Source organism: Amborella trichopoda, chromosome 8, assembly GCF_054954075.1.
Source record: "Amborella trichopoda isolate Santa Cruz 75 chromosome 8, AtrichopodaSantaCruz75HAP2 v2.0, whole genome shotgun sequence".
Lineage (NCBI taxonomy): Eukaryota > Viridiplantae > Streptophyta > Magnoliopsida > Amborellales > Amborellaceae > Amborella > Amborella trichopoda.
The window spans coordinates 25732777-25755982 of NC_142343.1; the positions used below are offsets into that span (position 1 = coordinate 25732777).

Below are 23206 nucleotides of genomic sequence, written 5' to 3' on the forward strand. Positions count from 1 at the left end.
ATGCCCTCACATACATGCACACGCCCTTTACATGAATCTTCACGCATGCCTTCCCTAGCCGGCCCATTCGTGTGTGCGCACCACCTTCATCATCATTACCATCCATTTCCCAGTGAGTCTTACCCATGCTCACAAAAAGGCAAGCCATCTAGCCACCCATACTCGCCGTCAGCTAGTGGGTCACCACTTGTCACCACCGTTCATACATCATCCATCCTTCACAGACAACCTCATGTCATCTTCCCAAAGTGAGTCAAAACCATCATCATACTCACTCCATGGCCTCTACAGACTACCATTCATTACCACTACGATCCATATGTATGACCTTAAACTATAGTGCACGTCCTGGCTGCATGACATTAAAGGGCTTCGCACAGGTCTTGAAGGCATGACCCTAAACACACCTTCACAAAAAAAATAGGCATGGTGTACACCTGAATAAGGGAACGCCATGAGTAAAAATGACAGACGAGAATGGTCACGAAACCATGAGTAAGAGAGTTTCATGGAAAAACAAAAACCCAGGCACGGTGAAGACTTCTGAAAGGAACCATGAGCAAAAATGGATGAAAGGGATGGACATGACCGTGAGGTCATGGGTAAACAAGCCCAGGAATAACAGAAGTTGGTGAAAACCGTCTTTATGGCACAACTTCCCTTGTTCAAGTGAAAACCCGCAAAAGGGCACTTGGACCAACAAAGCAGGTCGACGCGCTATCGCCGCCTCAGACGACACTCAATTGCCAAATAGTCACAATCCTAGCTAATGAGGTCTGCCTAAAAGCCTTAGTCGACATCCAATCACAATACCAGATGGCTCATCAGGGAGTGAGAGCTACATAAGATCTCCCACAGTTCAACAATCACAAGCACCAAATGGCTCATCAGGGAGTGAGAGCCGCATAAGATCTCCCGCAATTCAACAACAACAAGAGTCCTTGAGGATGCGGACGATGACGAAAAGATCCCCCCAGAATACTAAAGACCATCACGAAGGTAAGAACCTGATGAAGCCAAGGTCTAACCTGCCACAGGTTTCAGGGTATGCCTCGCCAATACCCCCTGGCCTACATGAGACCAGACTTTCAGGATGGGTCAGAACCCCCAACTGGACCCTGCTAGATGGAACCTACAGAGATACGCTGAGTATCAAAAGCAAACCTGGTGTAGCAGCGAACAATGCCAACCAAAGGTTCGTAGCATTTTGCCTGCAAATAGGTTTGGTTCTTTCTGAGGAGGTCCCTACAAAGGCCTCACGCTTCAAAATTGTAGAAAGTACCTTGAGGGTGAGAACTTTGACAAGATCCCTCAAACTTCCCAAATGATTGCACTTCTCGATTCTCTCGAAGCACAACATTCGACAGGGCATGCTGTTGGAAGATATTTTTCATCATCATGGCGGCCCTGCTCAATAAAGGCCCAGAAAACAGTGGAAGTTTCAACAATCTCAGAATAGCCCCAAAACTAGCCAAGATCTTCATGAGGTCTCGTAAAAGTCTTCTGCCAAGTTTTATCACATTTCGACATGTATAAGGAAGTGCAGACTGAGAAACAGTTCCGACAAAATCAGCCTCTAGCACCCTGAAACGGACCCTATAACTAGAGCTATATTTTCGATATCTCAATTTGCTACACTATTGGATCTGGCACGGTTGAGAAGCCCCAGGGGTCAAATTTCATCTTTAATGGACATTCCAGGAATAAGTTATAGGCAAAAGAGTGAAATAGGAGGAGCCGCACGCTATTCCCATGCAGCCACTTGCAACTCTACACCATTATAGGGATAGTCACGAACAATGAATTTTGATGCTCATATCTCATCTGTCTCAAGTGGGATTGCGCTCAAATTTGGTGAGCATGTTCATCGCATTAAGACGAGCGATTTGATATGTGTCATGCCTCGTGATGATACCCGAGAGTGAAAAAAAGCTAGAGAGAAGTTGTCGATCCGTGAAGAAAGTACAAGAAATTTAGCAGCATCGTGCCTTGCTCGAGCAGCCAAATCACGCCGCTCCCCAGCCCGATTGACTTGAAGTTGGTATCAAATCAATCGTCATGCCGAGCCCTATAAGAAAACATTCATCTTTTGATCAACCGGGCATCAGAACGACCCCGTATCATCCATGAAAAGTCATGCACGTTCTAGGGCAACTCAGGGACTATTCTGAAATTTCACAATAGGAAGGGGTAAATCTATCATTTTTCACCATATTTTTTAATTTCTTTTAATTCAATTTAATCTTAATTTCCAGCAATTAGGGTTACTTTTGATCATCCACTCATGTTTGGTGTAAATTCTATATATATGTGCCATCATTGTACGTAAAACACACACACAGAGGATCCATCTCCTTGCAAAAGAGAGAGTTTTTACTGAATATAGTTTCTCTTTCTTCCTTTTGTTATGTCACATTTGGAGAGAGACTAAGGTGAGAGAAACTTTTAGACCGGTACCCTCAAGAAACAAGAGGATTGCAGGTCAATAAAGGCGATTTCAAACTAGCTAAAGCAGCTGGGGGGACCTTTTTCGTAATCGAATAGGGTACCTACGCGAGCCAGCCCGAGTAAGTCGTGTATTGTAACAATCTTAAACTTTCAAAACAAAAAAAAAAAAAGAAAAAAAAGAAAAAAAAAAGAAAATAAACTTTTAATAAATGATGGTCCATATGAGCATGATAGTCCTTAGGGACCATCACCATTTTTAAAGCTTTTAGTTTGAGTTTGTTTGTTTGTTTGCTGCTGCATTGCCACGTCCAGTGGACGTGGGCTTTAAGTGTATAAGAGGTAATATAAACGTTACACCTCGTGTATGAGGTGTAACTTAATAAAATATTATTATAAGGTGTCGTAAGAGTTTAAATACGAGAGGCGAGGTTTCTCTCTCTCTCTCTCTAGCCGAATTTTTATCGGAAGCTCTCTCACACAATATTTTAGGTAAGTGACATCATCTTCCTGAAAAATAGTCTGTTTTTAATAAATAGTGATATTTCCGTCCAGGATCTTTATTTTATAAGCTTTGTGTGTAAGTGACCTCATTGTCTCAAAAAATAATCCATTCTTTTTAAAAATAAAATGAAATAATTATTTCTACTTATTATCATGAATTTTAGGCGCAATAAATTTTATGCGCACGCGACCTCATTATCTTGAAAAATAATCTTTTTAATAAAAATTGTGATATTTTATCTATGTTAGAAATTTTAAATGCTGTAAATTCTTAGAAATAAATTTATTTATTTTTCTTGTCGATTGTTAGAAAATTTTAGATACTGTAAAATTATTAGAAATAAATGTGATAATTCTGCTTTTACTAAAATTGTGAAATTTCTTTCTACTACTTTTTTTTTATATTTAGAAATTGTAAAATTCATGTGCAAATGACTGCCTTATTATTTAAAAATTGATATTTTTTCAATTGATTATAACATTGTTGTGAAATGTTTATTTGTGAATTGATATCCCATAAATTGTGATAATTCCATATTCTTGAATTTCTATAAGAGTTTTTCTATACATATTAAAGTGGCAATTATGCTAGAATGTCTTTACAAACTGCTACCTTTCTAAATTTGAGCCCAAAATATTTGATTGGTTATTTTTTAAATGTTATTGAAACTGACTATTATTAATGGTTTCAGTGAAATTCATATTAATGATTTCAGTGATACGTTGAGTACATGATATTTGCTGCTTTCGAATTTTTAAAGAGATTTAGAAATAATTTAAGTATGCAAGTGGACTCATCCGGTTCGCCGGTGAGGTATAAGTGGACCTATCCGGGACGCCGGTAGGGATTAAGTGGACTCATCCGGTACGCCGGTGAGGTATAAGTGGACCTACAGCGATTAAGTGGACCTATCTGGGACGCCGATAGGGATTAAGTGGACCCATCAGGACGCTGATGGGGTATATAGGTGACCTACTTGGGACGCCAGTAGGGTATTTTGTGAAATCCTTTGAATTATGCACTACCGTTAAAGTGTTATATGCATTTCAATTATTCGGATTATACTTAATTATGCATTTATTGAAAGTGAAACTGTTGATGCATTTCTGTTAATATATCTCTTTTTGGAAAATATTGATATCGTCCAACCATGATTATTTTTAGGATTATGATGATCACTTACTGAGTAGCCAAACTCATCAAACTATGATAAACATTTTTTCAGGATAACTGCGGATTCATTTTGAGTGCTAGTCAAGATCAACCTTGGAAGATATTGTTGTTGTGCTAGCTTTCTTTATTTACTTTGTAAGACCTCGCCACTGTAAATTTGTCTTATCAATAGATGTATATATGTTTTGTCTGTCACATCTCAGGAATATCAGTATTGTAAATTCTTAGGGTGTGACATGTACCCACCTAAAATTCCTCTCTCATTGATTGGTATACCTACCCTTGTTCTAGCGCAAGGTTCCGAGAGAGCGATCTCAAATCCCTGGTTCACCAAAACCTGAGACACGTAGCGCTAGATCAGCTAGATCGGAGGGTGAGATCGAGGCACCTAACCAAAGGCGGCATAGTATAATAAAGTTCCAGATATGTTTCAAAACTTGCCATTACTATTAAATTCCATTTTGGATGCCCATTATTTACTAAAGAACACTTTTATCATGTAGTTGTGTGGAATTGCCACCATTGTAACAAGTCATCTTCATGATTTGAACTGGCTGCAGGGTTTTCTTGTAGTGAGAGAGGTTTTCTTATAGTGTGAGAGGAGTGAACTAAGGGTTTTGTACGCAGAGAAAGACCCTGTGTTGTTTGGTCTATTACGAAACAAGTGGATGGCATTTGTTGAGAGAGAGAGAGAGAGGATTGGGTCTTTGTTGACAGTGAGAAGCCTATGCTAGAAAGGAGATAGGTAGAGAGAAGTTCTCTGATTAGATAGAGATAGAGGGTTTCAATTGAATGATAAAAAAAAGGGGCTGGATGGGAGATGGAGAGAGAAAAAAGATGGTTATGAGTGGATGAGAGAGAGAGACTCAATAAATTTTGACGCAAGAACTGAATCCCACAAAATTCAACTACAACTTGAATTTTTTGGGATCTGAATATTGGGAGGTTATCTGAATATAAGAAGATATAGTTTGATCATATCAAACACGACATATTAACTTGTGTAATTCCAACTACAATAGATTCTATAGTATATTGATAATTAGGGTGTTGTCAAACAGACCCTTAAGAGATGAGAGATTTGATTTGCAATCAAAATATCTATTTTGAAAGATTTTATTGGTTAAAGAGAAAGAAAAAAATATGAATATTTATTGACTATGTACAATGAATCAAACATTTGTAAACTAGATACAATATATCGAATATTTAAGTATATCTCTTATTTGATGGAACTCAATGATAAGGTTCTGCTCATTCCTTCCTTTCGATCATAGTGGCTGATCTGAAGAATTGATGCTCAGATCTCTAACCCCACAAGTATCCATAATTAAAAGATCACAATCATATTTTGTGAGATCTAATTGGAACTATCTCCCCTCTGAAAAACCCTATAAATAGGGACCTCCTCTTCCCTTTTCCCTACATATCTCTCCTCTCCTCTCTCTCTACTATCTCTAGGGGCAAGCCCCACTCTAGATCTCTTTTCTCTCTTCTAAATACTCTATCTCTCTCCTAAATTAGGTTGTAAGGGGTGGCACACTTCTCTTAGGAAGAGAAGGTGGGCATGCCCCACTAGATTGAGATCCACGGTTCTTAAGCTCTCATATTGTAAGAAGATAGCCAAAGCATTATAAGTTAAGATCCGAGATTGATCTTTTTATCCCACACGTCATTGGAGGAGACCCGGTGTGGGGTATTTTAAAGACCGGTTGAAGTAATCTTCCGACATTCTTATTTTTTATTTATGCAGTTCATTATTTCTTAGTCTTGTATTCTTCTTCTCTTTGTTTAATGAAGTTGGTTGATCTTATTGGAAATGAGGATCGTTTTATTTATTTATTTCTTTTGAGTTGAAATAATTGGAAAGGACCATTGTAAGTGCTCTAGTCGATGTAGAAAATGAAAATTTAAAATAGTTGCCACCGTACTAGATCACTTTAGTCCTACTTTCATTTTTTTTAATGCCACAAAATCATAACTGAAGCAAATGTCAATATTCACAAGTATAAAATGATTAGTGTTTACTGTGACAATGAAGAGTTGGGGAGATGGGCAGCATGGTTAGGTTGTGACACAAAAGATCTCCCTTCAAAGTATCCTAAGGTTCCTTTGGCTGATGGTAAACTTCCAAGATCGGCTTGGGATTTAGTTGTGGAAAGATTTGAATACAAGGTTGATGGCTGCAAGAGCAATTCTTTTGGGAGCACAGTCACTCTCACTAATTCAACTCTTGCCAACGCTCCTGTTTATTTTCTATCCATGTTTAGGGCACCAACTTCAGTTTTCAAGAAGATGGAGTCTCTGATGAGAAAAATTCTTTGGAGATCATTCATGCCTAAAAAAATAATCTAGTTAGATGGAAAAAGTTTGCAGGCCTAAGGCTAAGGGAGATTTAGGGATTTGAAGACTTAAACATATAAACGATACCTTACTTACAAAATGATGATGGAGAATTTCATTGGAACCTCATCTTGAATTGCATAGGGTCATGTTTGCTAGTACGGTACTGATTTGAATGGCTTTTACCCCCATAAAACTTTCATGTAATCGGTCAGCCTCCATGAAGTGGGGGCCACGTCCCACCTTGATAAAGATCCACATATTGTGGAGTGTTTCTGTTTGAAAGAGATTTGTTTTGAAAATCAAATCTTGCATTCGGATATCTCTTAGGGTCTGTTTAATAAAATAAAATGTGAATATTCAAATTTATAAAAATATAAATAGAGATCTTGTCAGATATGAATTATATATTATATTTATATGTATTCTTCTTTGCATGTTTAGTTGTATTGAAGCACTCATCCTGCTGGCCAGAGGGAATAGAGTATAGTCGTGAGATGAACCTTGCCACGACAAATAGGGCAGAAGGTAATAGCCCTCAATTGAAACAAAACCCAAACCGCCATTTATAGAATACAACTCCTCTCTCCTTCGACTGCCCTTGTTAGAGCCTCTCTCCTCTCTCCACTCTCTGCCCTCAACTAGAGCTCCCGCCTCTCTACCCTCAACTAAAGCTCCCGCCTCTCTCTCTCATGGCATAAGTTGTAGTGTCCATCGCTACTTCCTCGACCATCATCAACATTTCTTTGTCGTTTTTTCACAGACCACCAATGCCTCCTCCAGGTCTTCAGAGCTTGAAACCTTGATTCGGTCCTATGATTTTGATCCATCCTTGGTTGCAGAGATCGAAACCTTGGCCTGCGAGGCCAAAGCCAAGGTTCGACAGCTCAAGGAGAAGAAGGAGGCGCTTGATTTGGTTTGTGTTTTGGTAAAATTGATTGAGAAACAAAGGTATGTGGAAGAGGATATGCTGCTAGTATGGAAAAGGCAACAGAGTACTATATAGTTCCAGACAAGTTTAAAAAATGGCCATTACTATTAAATTCCATTATAATTCCTTGAATTCCCATTATTTACAATAATGTAGTGGTGTGGAATTGCCACAATTGTGACGCGTCCATCTTCATGATTTAAACCGGCTGCAGGGTTTTCTTGTAGTGAGAAAGGAGTGGAAGGAGGTAGTGGAAATAAGGATTTTTGTAGGAGGAGAAAGAATATTTGTAGGAGGAAAAAGAACATGTAGTGTTTGGTCTGCTACGAAACAAGTGGATGGCATTTGTTGAGAAAGAGAGGATTGGGTCTCTGTTGACAATGAGAGGCCTATGTCCGAAAGGAGATCGGGAGAGAGTTCTTTGATTAGATAGAGATGGAGGGTTTCAGTTGAATGATAGCAAAGGGGCTCGACCGGAGACGGAGAGAGAAAAAAAGATGGTAATGAGTGGATGCGAGAGTGACTCAAGATGGGAGATGGAGAGAGAAAAAAAGATGGTTATGAGTGGATGCGAGAGAGACAATACATTTTGAAGCTAGAATTGGATCCCACAAAATTCAACTACAACTTGAATTTTTTGGGAGCGATTATCTGAATATAAGAAGATATAGTTTGATCATGTGGTTTAAAAAGTAGATCGGTGACTCGGATCGGGCATATCAAAAACCCATCCGGATTGATGAATCGGCGATCCGGATCGGGAATCGGCTGAATCGGTTAGATTAAACTTTAAAAAAAAATCCGAAAAAATTATTAAAATTCATTATAAATGTTGTTTTTTAGGAATTCAATAAGAAATAAGGGTACTCCATTAAGAATTTTCATTTCTTTGCATGAATATGCGAATATTGATATGTTCTTTCCCTGCATGAACTACTATTTACTATTTAATTTACATCATACAAAAGGATAAACATAAAATTATCATGGATTAAGTATATCATTATACATGGACTACAATAAAGCATAAAATAATCACCATGTGTAGTGATAATATGTAGAGGTAGTTCATGAAGTTATATTTGTTGTTAATGCAAAATATTTCTATTGACAAAAATATTTTAGTTCCTATAAGGAAAAATAATTTATTATACAACATTATAGATAAAAATAACCTATATCAGCCACTACATAGAGAACAAATAATTTACATTGATATAGTACCAATAAAAATATATTTACAATGGTATAGTAATTCACAATGCCAATACATATGGACTTGTCACAAATCTTCATTTCGACAAACATGAATTAGTTCCTACTAAGAAAGAAAAAATATTTATGTAACATTATAGATAAAAAAAGTCTGTATAAATCACACTTAGAATTAAGAAAAAAATTACAATAATGTAGTCATCCATAATGCTACTACAAGTATATTTGACACAAAAAACATTTACAATGATATAGTCATTCACAATGCCACAAATAAAATTTACAATGATATAGTGGGCAAAATCTCAATTCAATTGAAATGATCACAAATAGTCGTACATCTCAATTACAAATATGCAAGATAATATAATAAAAAATGCAAGTTCCAAACATGGCTACAACTCAATTATCAAGAACATACATTTTTTGCATTAAAAATTTAATAATAAAATTGAAAAATACAAGATAATATAGTTATCATACATGCCACGATTTTTTTACAATGACATTCAATTTAATTCCTCATGATAATACAGTTTAACAACATGTATTTTTTGCATTAAAAATTTAAAAAATTAAAAATACATTTTTAATGCAAAACTACATTAAAAATATAATACAATTTAACAACATGTATTTGTTAATGTATTTTTTTGGATTAACAACAAATTCAAAAATACAGTTTTGCATTAAAAATATAAACATGTATTTTTTTGCATAAATAATCTATCAACATGCAATTTTTTGAACTAAAAATTAAACAATAAAAATTAAATATATTATTTAATTCCTCATGATAATAAAAAATTGGTCACAATTTTTCGAAAAATCACGATTTTTCAAAAAAATTGATCATGAATTAAAAAAAAAGAAAAAACACAGTTCTTCACAGACCCACCTAACATCAGTCATTCCAACTAAAAAATCAGCCTCAAATCAAATAAATTGCATCAAATTGAATACATGTTTTGATAAACAACACTATAAGGAATCAAATCCCTATAATATTAACACATTATTATCAAAATATTGAATAAAATCAATTGAATTGAGGAAAAAAAAAAAAAAATAGCAGTTCTTCACAGACATCAGTCATTCAATCTCAAAAATCAAGGTCAAATTGAATAAATCAGATCAAATTGAATACATGTCATGATAAACAACACTATAGCGAATCAAAACCCTATAAATTTGACAGATTATTTGCAAAATATTGAGTAAAATTTTTAGAATGGTGGAAAAAAAAAAAAAATTGCAGTCCATTTTTTCTTCACAAACATCAATCTTTTTTTCTCAAAAATTGAGCTCAAATTGAATAAATAATATCAAATTGACTACATGTGATGATAAACAACACTATAACGAATCAAAACCCTATAAATTTAACACATTATTGGTAAAATATTGAGTGAAATTGATAGAATGGCGGAAAAAAAAAAAAAAAAATGCAGTCCATTTTTTCTTCACAAACATCAGTCTTTTTTTCTCAAAAATCAAACTCAAATTGAATAAATAAAATCAAATTGAATACATGTGATGATAAACAACACTATAACGAATCAAAAGCCTATAAATTTAACATATTATTTACAAAATATTGAGTGAATTTGATAGAATGGAGGAAAAAAAAAAAAAAACACAATTCTTACCAGTTTTTCATGTACCCGTGGCTTCAAATTCAAATTTGATATGTATTCGTCTAAAATACTCATAAATTATGAACAAAAACTTCTGAACAACACTTTTATGATCAATAACTCTCAGATTTTATAAAAAATGATGCCCTCTTTGGCTTGAAATCAAAGAAATGGCGGAACCCTAAAACTTTTTTAGGGTTCTTCACAGCTCCAATTTTTTTTATCAAAATCGGTGATTTTTACTACCTTTTAGTGACTGAAATAGCTGAAAAATTTTAAATAAAGCCTGCAAGATTCGATTATAAAACTGAAAAAGATGAAAAATGATAAGAAAATGGCAAAAAACCATGAAAATTGTGAAGGACATGGTACAACCCGTGTTCTTGGACGAATCACTGTTGAGACTCGACGATGAATCGCCCAATTCTCTTAAACACGGGCGATTCCCGGTATTGTAGTAGAACCGGTACGGGGTTTGCCAATTCCCGAGTCGAACCGGGCGAGTCCGGTTCGACTCGCCAAGTTTTCAAATCCCAGTTTGATCCTATCAAACATGACATATTAACTTGTATAATTCCAATTACAATAGATTCTATATTATCTTGAAATATTGGGATTTTAGGGTACAGTCAAATAGACCCTTAAGAGATGAGAGATTTGATTGGAAATCAAAACATATATGTTTCGACTGAGCACCCAGTCTGAGTTGCTCTTTTCAACCCTGATAAGCCAGGCAAGCACAGGCCCACACTAGTGCAGTAATACCAAAAGCGGCTACACGCGTACCACACCTCTGTGTTGGACCAGTGCACCAACTTGAACACGTGTAAAGCTATCATTCGCCGCTGCTACGTGGATATGAATATCGAATCGCACGCTTGGGGCGAAACTCCTCAAGCGAGTGAGGCTTATTTTTCGAATATCGACTATAACTCGACAAATACTGTTTTATTTCTCTCTCTACCTTCTTCGACTCGGTGTTGGGTTCTCTCTCCTTGCACTAGTTTTCTCCTGATTTTACTTCAATTTGTGCCTGAAAAAGCTTACGGGTATTTAAATTTCCAGTACTTTGGTGTTTTTGAGAGAGAGAGAATGGGACTGTGGGTCTTTTATGGAGAAAAGATTGAAAGATCAATGAGGGAATTCCTGGTTCCCCTGCTATTTATTGGGCTTGCTTTTGAGATCCTTTTCTTGCACGCACTGGCATCTGCGCAACACGGTAGTCTTTTTTCTTCTTTAACCTAATTGATTTCGATTTCTCTCATTGATTCGTCCGAATTTTGCTGTTATTAGTTTTCTGATTGGAGAATGTTTGCTAGTTTGGAATTCAGTTTCTGGAGATTGTGCTGATATATGCTCCTTCTGCTACTTTGAATTTCTTTTTGTGCATCTTACTTCAAATATTGAATACGTTGGGAATGTAACTTGCAGTGGAAAGAATGGAAATTTTAGGCTTGTGTTTTTTTTTAATTTGCTGCTGAGATACCATGCGGTTCAAATATCATTTTCTGCAGTTTCCTTGATGAAGAGAGAGAGAGAGAGAGAGAGAGAGAGAGAGAGAGAGAGAGAGAGAGAGAGAGAGAGAGAGAGAGAGAGAGAGAGAGAGAGAGAGAGAGAGAGAGTCACAATAAATTGTAGTTTTCTCTGGTAAAAAGTTTGAGCCCTGTGCTCTATTTGTTTGAGAGTCCTCACAAATAAATATTCTTGTGAGAGGTGGCTGTCATGGTGCTTAAGTGGCAAAAGCACAGTGTACTCTTATGTAACGTTTTAAGTATTGGATGTGAGATTGGGAGCTGGAATCTTATTAAGATGTGTTTGGTTCCAAGTGTGTAGTGAAGTTCTCACAAGAAGAAGTTCTACGAAGTGGCTTAGATAGATTTACCATCCAAACTAATGTGACTCTACTACCGTTCAGTAACCCCGGACTGACTGAACTCTCTATTGAATTTCTCTTTTTGTTTTTCTGAACACTGAAGTTATCTTTAGAAACTAGAAGTTGCATTCGGTACTTATCGCCTTGGGCATGATAACCTAGCCAGATGAATGTTGTTGATTGACTCTTGATATATGGTACAACTTTTTGTTGCGTAATGAAATCAGGATAGTACTTTATTACTATTATTATTATTTGATTGTTATTGTTATTGTTATTGTTATTATTATTTATGGGAAATTGTCATTTTGCCATATAAAACAAAGTGATATAACTGCATAAAAAATGTTGGGGCTGAATAGATGTCAAGATGACATCTCTTGTGGACAAAAGACTGCAAAGAACTAGATATGAGCATCCCACTCTTTCCACTTTCGACTTCTCCGCCTTTTTGTTGGCACTCGGGGGATGTGGGATGTGGCAAAAAGGGACCAGCTGGTGATTTCACAACTCCAATAACTTCCTCTCCTCCACAATGTCTAACTCTCTACAGGCCTATCCAATATTTCTAATACATGGAAACAATCACCTTCTCCATGAAGGGGAAGCAAGAATGGTCAATTGCAATATCTAACTCACTGGAGAAGTTCTTTTACTTCTGCCATGATTGAATAAGAGACTTCTAATGGACCTGGGAAGTTACGTAAGTGCAGACACCAAGAAACTTTCACAACCCCACCAATTCCTACCGAACTTGAATTTCCCTCAAAACAACCATCAAATCAAGCTTGACGACTAGCATGAATGTTGCCACTGATGCATGAAAATAAGACAAAAAATGAACCTATCTCCTTGTATTCCCTTTTTCTCTTTCTTTTCTAATACCCTGCACAAGTGCATCATCTCATTATATTTGATTTAAATGAATACTTCAACTCCTGCCCATGCCTTTCTCGTTTGGATATGAATCCATCTTTTTGAAACCTCTGGATCCATATCTTCCCCTACTATAGTAGTTTCTAACATGGACCACCTTGAGGACTTCTCATTACTATCAGACAATCCTGGAACCCTTCCCTTGATGGAGGCACTTGTCGAGACCTCATCCCAAAGGATTTAGCTCAGAGGTCTAAGAATCCCCCTTGAAATTCCTCTTTAATACTTAAGAAATATCTGAAAGGGCTACATCAAAGGTTTACATGTACAAGGGTTTACAGGTAAATCTGGTTCCACCCTCTGTTAGGCATGCTGGGTTTTTGTGGCTTTCAAAGGCCGTGAGAGCATGTAAATAAGAATTTTAGTGGATTATACACCTTAGTAGGAGTGTATGTGTTGGTTGCCTTACCGAGGGTTAGACAGTCTATGGCCCTGGTCATGTCCAAAACCCTGACCTCTGGTCATATAGCACTATCGACGGAGATTGTCAGACGGTCATGTATTGTTGAGGTTGGAGAGATGCCAGGAGATAGTGTTTGGGCCAGGATATCTTCGTGGTCTCTTGTGTACGAATGTAGGCCTGCGAGATTGGGAGCTAAATCCTCAACAAGCTTTCACATGACATTTAAATATGACAACTGCGTTATGGGAAAGCAACTTTGAAAAGGGATACATGTATATATGTATGAAGAGAGTTCCCCTTGCAAAAGAGAGAGATGCATGCATGTCTTGTTTTTAAGGGGGGGAAACCTGTAATCCACATTTTGGCACCGTGGTTCTATTATTAATTGGCTAGTTTTAATGAGCCAATCGTGAGCCCCTGCATGAGACTGTGGGTCATGGGTCTTGTAGGGTTGGTTTGAGAAGATATTCGAGGATCGCGGTTACTCGGTAGGGTGGAGTGCCCTGACACCCATTGGTACCATTCCACTTCTCGATATATTGTTTTCAGTGTCAAAGATGTTTTTGTGAACTTTAAACTGTTTCCAAGGCATTTTAAGAGATGGGTCTTGTAGGGTTGGTTTGAGAAGATACTCGAGGATCATGGTTATTGGGTAGTGTGGAGTACCTTGACATCCATTGGTACCATTCCACTTCTAGATATATTATTTTCATTGTAAGAGATGTTTTTTTGAAATTTAAATTTTTTTCAAGGCATTAAATTCTCTTGAAATGGCATTTTAGTAATTTTCTTTTAATGGAGGGGCTTTTAGGTGCACTTAGAGGCCCTCGGATCTAGCCCCATTTGCACCACACTCACATCGGTGGTGCGTGGAGCCCATGGGGTCCACTCCTCAAACATGGAGGTGGCACGCTCCCCTCCTCTCTTCTTTTATTTTGTTTTAAAAAATAAAAGGTGTTTTTGGTTGATTAGGAGATCTTTTGAAAGAGATTGTCCTAATGTTGTGGGGGATAAGAATATTTTGGGTTTGACTAAATCTTTTATCATTTGAATTCCTCCAATCTTGTGAGAGATGGGGGAGTTCTAGATGATTAGGTTTTTGATTTGTCTTATCCTAGTTTGACTAGATATGGGTCAAAGATTCAAGGGATAAGGTTCCTAGATTTCTCCCTATATCATGACGGTTGATTCAGGGGATGGATGACTCAGATTTAATCGTCTCTCACCTCACAAAGTTTCTATAATTCTATTGGTCATGATGAGTCATAATTTGGATAGGCATACCAAGGCCTTGAGACCTACATAAGGAGGGGACCCCCCCTCATTCGCTTCACGACAATTCCTAGCCTCTCTCTCTCTTTGCCTTCTCTCCCCTCCACGCCCCATTCTCTCTTCTCTCTAGCTCTCTCTTCTCTCTCTAGGTGGGACACGACCCGCCATAAGGATCTCGGGGTGACATGCACCACCCTATAGATAGAGAGAGAGGGGGTACGCCTAGCCCTTGTCTAGGTTACGGGAGGTGCCACACTGTGGCATGCTCCAAAGGTTCAAAAGGAGTCTAGAAACACTAATCATGTTGATGTTCTAAAAAAAACCCCTAGATTTGTGAGGTACTGCCTGAGGAAGCTTCCTGACTCAAAACATTTAGTGGGTCAATAGAATCAGAGTATGCTATCGGTCAGGAAATGGGGTATATGTGATGTACTAAGTCTTAAAGGATGATGCTAGGTAAATGGCAGTAAGTCTTTCCGGCTGTTTGGTTTAATTTTCAGTCATTCTTTACTTGTTTATTTAAAATTTTCAGGAACATTATTTGTACTAAATTGATGGTCAAAGCTCGTTTTTCAATCCTGGATTTTGTCTTTTTTTTTTAGCAGTAAAATGCAAGATCTTAGGTTGTACTTGTGGTTTTATTTCTTGTTTACAATAGTCTTTGTGGCACTCCTAAGTGGAATTCAGATACGTTAATAAAAGAAAAAAAGAAAGTTTTTTTATTTTACTCCCTTGAATTCTGCATAGCCACTTCTTTTGAGGCCGTTGTCTGCAGTCCACCAATACTATCCCTAGGTGGCTCTTTTATTGAAGTTGAGATACCACACCACAAAACTTAATAGATCCACCCTACATGCTGCGAGGAATACTGGTCCAGAAGGTCATCTCTGATAACAAGGGCTGCTGTGTCTAGCATTCCTTTATCTGATGTCTCTGCACCATCCTTATGTCATGAGTGATTGCCTGGCCCCCATACGAAGACCCACAAACCTGTATCTCATCATTCCCAACATCGCCCCCATGAAGCGATATAACCATCAGTTTCCTGCCTTAGTAGTATTCACTGTTCCTATGATATATCTGAGGATTCGCTTGCCATGTCATCATCCATATTCTTTACCTTACCAGGATATACTGTAGTCTTTGTCATGCAAAGGTTCTTATCCCCCATATCTTGTACTGATATGCCCCTCGGCTTAGTATAATATATTGACTCTCCCTTGTTCTTGAGCTGCTCTGAGTTTCCAAGGAATAATTGGCGTTGTTACATGGATATCTTTTTTACGTGGTGAAAACCCAGTCACCTCAGGAAGTAACGGAATGCGTATCATACTAACGTGAGATGGCACTCCTAGCATTTGATGTACCCTAAGTGGGAACCACTTCATCCCCCTTAGAAATGGTCCAGAAATAAGACTAGGTGAGATGGTTACCTCTTTGCCTAGAAAAAAGGTGTATATATCAAATGTATGATTGTGGCATCTGGGCATTAGATTGGTACTGTACAAAACTGATGAAAGCAATATTACTTTATAATGGAGATGGGATTGAATGCTTTTGGTCTACTTAAATTGATTATGTGCTTGGGATATGTATTTCACACATTAGATGAAATATGATAATATGATAATATATTCTGCTGGGTGTCTATACAAATTATGGGTTACTGATTGGTGTGAAGCTTAAATAGAAAGATTTCAGATATCAAAACACTCTCATGTAAATCTGCAGAGCATCATAGAATGTGTGATATAACAAAATTAGCACCAGTTTATATGTTCTGACTTTCTGGGCAATCTAATGCTTTATAACCTAACCCTATATGCATATTTAGGAGCCTTTTAGGTTACTGCTGTTTTGTCTATAGAATTGAATTCCAGATGTTCATGTTTGATTAAATAGCAAGTAGTCGACTGGTATACAGACATGACTATGCACTCTGTATTTACCATATCATCAATTTGATACAAACATAACTATAGTTAACAAGGGCAGAAAGGACTATGCGGGAGATTAAAGGTGAACGTTGTTGAAAGAGGTTTTTTTTTTTTTTTGTTTGACTTTTTTTGTGAGATGTTAGCCCTAACATGAGATATACCCTTGGCAGGAGCCACCTCATCACCCCTAAAAAATGGTTAAGAAATAGCACTATCTGAGGTGGTGCCTCTTTGCTTTAAAAAAATTAGGGTATTTATCAAATGTTGATTGTGGCATCTGGGCCTTAGATTGATACTGTACAAAACTGATGAAAGCAATCTTACTTTATAATGGAGATGGGATTGAATATTTCTTGTCTGCTAAATTGATTATGTGCTTGGGAAATGTATTTCACACCTTACCATATTCTCCTGGGTGTCTATACAAATTACGGGTTATTGATTGTGTGAAGCTTAATTAGAAAGAGTTCAGACGTCAAAACACTATCATGTAAATGTGCAGAGGGTTTGGCATCTTAAGATGTGTTATATAAACAAAATTAGAGTTGGTTTATGTGTTCTAACTGTTTGGGCAATCTAGTGCTTTATAGCCCATCTCTTGTGCATGTTTAGGACTCTCTTAAGATATTGCTATTTTGTCTATAAAATTGAATACCAGATGCTCATGTTTGATTAAATAGCAAGTAGTGGAAAGAAAAGCAAGTAGTGGACAGACACATTATAGAATCTGCATTTACCATATCATCAATTTGATACAAACAGAATTATGGTTAACATTGAAGAAATAATTATGTCGGAGTTTGAGGATTAGCTTTGTTGAAAGAGGATTGACTTTTATTTTATTTTATTTTTATTTTTAATTTTTTATATTTTTAATGTTCTTGGAGCAAATTGGCATAGATAACCCGGACATAGAAGTAAATAAACAAGTCGATGTTAACATTGTCAGTTCAACTTTAAGTTTGAACCATAGTTCATAAAATCGCCCGATCTAACCCCTAATCGCCCGGTTAGACCGGTTCCGGTTTTGGGTGGTTAGGGTGATCAACTGATATTTAAAAAAAAGCAAAAATTCAAAAAAATGTATATAAATTCTCAAAAATGAATAATTTGACTTGTAATGCATTTTTGAATATTCTTTACATTATGGTAAAGATTAAAAAACATTTTGGTCATTAATACTCACTTTTATATTTTCTCATCTTTTTTGGAAAATTTTAAAGTTAGCCTTTGGAAAATATAAAATGGGTCAAAATCCATTTTTTTTCCTTAATTTTCAACTTTTCAATGTGTTTTGTTTTAATCATTCTTTATATATTTTTCATATTTTAATAGATTTGTTTTTGCATGTTTTTATTTTTTTTCAACACTTTTTTGACCGCCCGGGACTTACCCGGTTATAGCGGTTGAATCGGCCGGTTTACCGATTAGGCCGGTTAAACCACTTCCAGGCCCATGTCCGGTTAACCGTTCTGTTTGATTTTGCAAACACCGGTTTGAACAACAAAATTGGAAGGGCTAAATTGAACAAGTGAAGTCATAGTTACTGAGATGTTCTATCTATGATTCACAAGTCGTGTCATAGTTATTGGTATCTTCCATCTAAGGTTCCCAAATTAGGGCACACTTGGCTGGAGACCAACCAATGCCTGACTCTCGTGCTTGGGAGGGCCCATGTAGGAGATCACCCGTGTCAGATAGCAACACTTTTGTCCGCAGCAGCTCATGGGTGATGGGTCCTTGCTTTTTTCTTGATGATGTGGGACTTACTAACCCATATTTTTTGTATTTCCTTTAACAATGTGTGGAGCACCTGAGTTCTGGTGCCTTTTGTGAAGAGCCAGCCTTATGGGTGGAAACTTTGCAATGAGGTTAAAAATACATTAATTTCATAGACAGGAAAAAGGTTCCCCAATCGTGGTTTGAGAAAAGGAACACGTTCCCATTTAGTTAGGACTTGGGAACCCTTTCCTGTGATGTTATTGAGAAAGAACTCCGCTTTCCCTTGGCAGGCTCCATCTTAGACCTATAGAATGCATCACAAGGTATATTTTAGGTCTTAAAAAAGGAATATTACTCCAAAACAAAATGATAGAGAATTTTAGCATCAAGATCCTTCAATTATCTTTTTATCTTTTTCTAAATTTAGTTTTTTTTTAATTTATGGTATGGATGTTCCCATGACGCTCCCTTAATAGGGAACTTCTAGAAAGCAAGAATATCCCATTTCCTATCTGCTTTTTATCCTGCTTCCATTCATAACAACTGTCCGTGTTTTATGGTGTTGTTATGAGGGTGAGATTTTTCTGGGATTCATATGCTCTTTATGTTTCTATGTAAGATGTATAAGGGGCATTTGTGTCATTATTACTTTGCAATATCTCTGGATGTCAAGGGCATTTATTTAATTGTAATAAGCTAACCTCTGGCAATGTAATATCAAATAATGTACTGAACACATTGACTGGGGATTCATGCTGCTCACAGTTGTTCTTCTCTCTCTCTCTTCTTGGTGGCAAAATGTCAAACATAAATGGTATTAGAGTAGGACTTGCCCTTGGACATTCTACATGATCCCATGACCATATTACAAACCTTAACCTCATTCTTGCCTTAACCTTAATCTCAAACCTTAACCTCATTCTTCATTTTACAAATATGTCTTCCTCCCATCCATTGTCTATGGTCACCTCAGAGTTTGACCTTGTTGAATTCCATAATATGGAAGGGCCTCATAAGGCCCTTCATTGGCGACCAACAACTTATGGGGCATGTAGCTGAGCTCTTTGTTTATCTCACAAACTCAGCTACAGCTACAGCTAAGCTTGCTGAAATTAACAGTGGGGCGTTGCAATTTCAAGGGTTGCAGATACACCAGGCTAATTTCCTCAACGTAGTGATGGTGAGAAAATTTAGAGTGAAAAACATAGGAAGAAGAAAAGGAATAAAGTGGTATGATGATGCATGCAATGATGCCATTTACTATTTTGCCTCTTGCCCTTGAATATTCTTTGTATTTTTGAATTAGATATGTTGAGGTAATTTTGTAAGTACACTTGGACAATGTTTAGAGTAAAAGTATGGGGCTAGGGATAAGAAGGTAAATGTTGCTTTGATCAAGGGTTTTAATAGGTGATAACGGTGGCAAATTTCAACCCTTCATCTTGGTAGTGGATGGGGATAAGTGGCCAGGGGTAATTAGCTTCTCATGTGCCATTGATGATGTGCATCAAGGGTTGAGATCTAACCCTACTATCTTTTTTTTTGAGTAAGATTAACTTTTGAACACTTCATATAAATACTATCTTTTTTTTTGAGTAAGGTTAACTTTTGAACACTTCATATAAATACTATCTTTTTTTTTGAGTAAAGTTAACTTTTGCATTGCTTTGGAGTGCGAGAGAACAAAAGAGGGTTCTGAGAGTACCCACAAGACGGTTCTCTCGGTAAAAAAATAGGTCAATAGACTCTAAACAAAAAATAGGTCATATAAATACTATCTTATGGTTCAACGTAACCCTAACTTTTGAAAAACGAATTTTTATAAGCAAAAAGAACTAGGAAGATTTGATCAAAATCGAGCAAGATAGAGCAAAACTATGTAGTATTGTCCACCGGACGACCAAACGAGATTACATTGTAGATTCTAAATGATTCAAAGAGGTAATAGATATTTGGAATTTGAAACTGAAGTATAAGAAATGCTCAAGAAAAATTTGTGTGGAGTAAATCAACGGTAAACTATGCTGAATCAAAGTATCATCTAGGTATGAAGCCTATAATCATATGGATGACTACACTATAAAAGGCTATCATAAAGATCACATGACCCCAAGGTAAAATGATTACAAAGCTACTGTAACTAAGAATTTATAGCAAGCTTTGAAGTGGAAGATGATGAAGAACAATAGGGAAAAACTCGATGGAGGGTTACCTTGATGATTGCTGACATGAACTTGATCTCATGTAGTGAAGGATCACCCTAAGGCTCTAAATATGATCAATAGAATGCAATGGAGCAAGTTCTACAATAGCTGGTGTGTGGAGCTCTTGGGGGCTCTTGCTCTCTCTCTAGGTTCCTTTTGCTTGTGGAATTTGTTTTTCAAAAGTTAGGGTTACATTGGACCATAAGATAGTATTTATATGAAGTGTTTGAGTAGGATTAGATCTCAACCCGTGATGCACATCATCAATGGCACATGAGAGGGTAATTACCTTTGGCCACTCATCCCCATCCACCACCAAGATGAAGGGATGAGATTTGTTACCATTATCACCTACTAAAACCCTAGGTCAAAACCACATTTACTTTCTTGTCATTTACCTCATACTTTTATTCCAAACATGTTCAAGTGTAGTTATAACAATGCCTTCAACATATCTTTAATTCAAGAGTGCAGAGAATGTTCAAGAGCCAGGGGCAAAATAGTAAATGACATCCTTGCATGGGAAAGTCAAAAAGAAGGGTTATGACACCACCAATGGGATCAACTCAACCCACACTCTTCATATTCTCTTCACACCTTAACTTCACACCAATGAGGTGGATCCACATGAAATATTCACATGAAATATTTTCCATGTGGATATTGATTTTAATGACAATTTTCATTCAAAATTCCCTTGGCTTCACACAAGGCAAGTATGTCACATGTGTGACAATTACCCATGTGATTAAAATGTAACTTTAAGTTATAATCTTATAATATACGGTTTGGAATTCAAATTAAATAATTAAGTGCCAAAAGGGGATTTATGCCCAAAATAGTGAGGGGCCCATGGTGCCATGTGGCCACTCGAATGACGTGAGGGATTTCTCTGATTTTATAAATCGACAAGAACTCCTTGATATCCCTGCAAGGTTGCCGTTTTACCTGGTCTAATCATACTTCTACTCCCTCTCTATCTAAGCTCGATAGATTTCTTCTTTCCCTAAATTGGGAGGAATCTTTCCCGGGCTCCTCTGCGGTAGCCCTACCCAAACCCACTTTTGAGCATTGCCTTTTCTTCTTGACACTTTGGCTATTAGAAGAGGCCCAAAACCTTTTAGATTTGAATTGGCTTTGCTCCAAGATTCGTCCCTCGCTAGCCTTATCCCAACCTGGTAGAACTCTTTCTCCTCCTAGGTAACGGTAGGGCAGGCTATAAACTTCAGACGAAACTCCAACTTCTCAAATCCTCTCTCAGAACCTGGAGTAGGTCCTTTTCTTGCAACTTTTCCCAAATTAAATCCTCCCTTTTGGAGTCTCTGCATCAACTAGACAGTCTTGAGGAATCCAGACCTCTGAACACCACAGAAAAGGATCTTAGCACACAATCCAAGATGGAATATCTCTCTATCTTTAAAAAGAAGAGATATACTGGTACCAGAGATCAAGGATACATAGGTGACTTGAACACCGCCTTCTTTCATCGGATAGCAAATTGTCGCAGATGTGACAATACTATCTCGAATGTTAAAATCCAACAATTGCTACTTGGTCCACCCCGAAGCAATCGAGCAGTCCATTCTCGACTTTTTTCGGATGCTTTACCAGGCCTCTTTTGTACCGAGACCTCGAATGTCATCCCTGGACTTCTTGACCCTCCCTTCAGACCTGGCTGAGTGGTTAGAGCATCCTTTCTCGGAAGAAGAAATCCTACATGCTATTGATGCCTTAGCCAAAGATAAGCCCCCGGCTCAGATGGATTCCCTGTTGCACCCTTCAAAACCTTCTGGGAAATCTTTCATCCTGATTTCATCAAATACTTTGAGGAATTCTTTCACAGGGGTACTATCCACAAAGCGGTTAAGGCTACCTTCCTAGCCCTTGTTCCTAAAGTTGAAGGGGCAGAAGAGATTAAGGACTTTTGCCCAATTAGGTTGCTAAACTCCTCTTACAAAATCTTGGCTAAAGTCCTGGCTTCAAGACTCCAACAGGTACTCCCCTCAGTCATCTCTCCACCCCAAACTGGCTTCATCCAAGGAAGGTAGATCCTTGATGGGGCACTGGTGGCCCACGAGTACATCCACTTGAGACACCTATCCAAGCGTCTTGGTCTTATCTTCAAAATCGATTGGGAAAAAGCCTATGACCATGTCAAATGGGTCGGTTTTGGAGGAAACCATGGCTAGAATGGGGTTTCGGGACCGGTGGAGGAAGTGGATGAGGGGTTGCTACTCCCACCCTTACTTCTCTGTCCTTATAAATGGATCCCCAAAAGGATACTTCCCATCCTCGAGGGGGCTCCGCCAAAGGGACCCTCTCTCTCTCTATTCCTCTTCACTATAGCAGCTAAAGTCTTCAGTTGCTCTCTCTCCTGTCTTTACCAGGCCGGTATCCTTTCAAGCTTCAAAAGCTGCCCGCAAGGCCCTATGGTGTCTCATCTGTAGTATGCAGATGACACACTCGTTTTCCTTGATGCCTCAACCCGTGAAGCCGACTCCCTGAAGCTCTTCCTCCAGTGCTTTCAGTTAGTTACGGGCTTCAAAGTCAACTTGAAGAAATCTACAACGATGAGAGTTGGCCTATCTTCTTCCGAAGTTAGAAACATCA

At 37.5% G+C, this 23206-nt stretch overlaps 1 protein-coding gene across 15 annotated transcripts in view; it reads left to right on the top strand.

Annotated features, from left to right (window-relative positions):
* Positions 1 to 11119: 11119 nt before the first annotated feature.
* The window catches only part of LOC18427397 (dnaJ protein P58IPK homolog B), a 53772-nt gene continuing 41685 nt past the window's right edge, over positions 11120 to 23206 (top strand). For all 15 annotated transcript variants that reach the window (XR_016061467.1, XR_016061465.1, XR_016061466.1 and 12 more), the window contains exon 1: positions 11120 to 11468. Coding sequence is in view for 3 of the 15 variants with exons in the window: in XM_011622539.3 (XP_011620841.1) it covers positions 11342 to 11468 (127 nt within the window). In the remaining 12 variants the exon portion in view is untranslated. The remainder of the gene's footprint in view (positions 11469 to 23206) is intronic.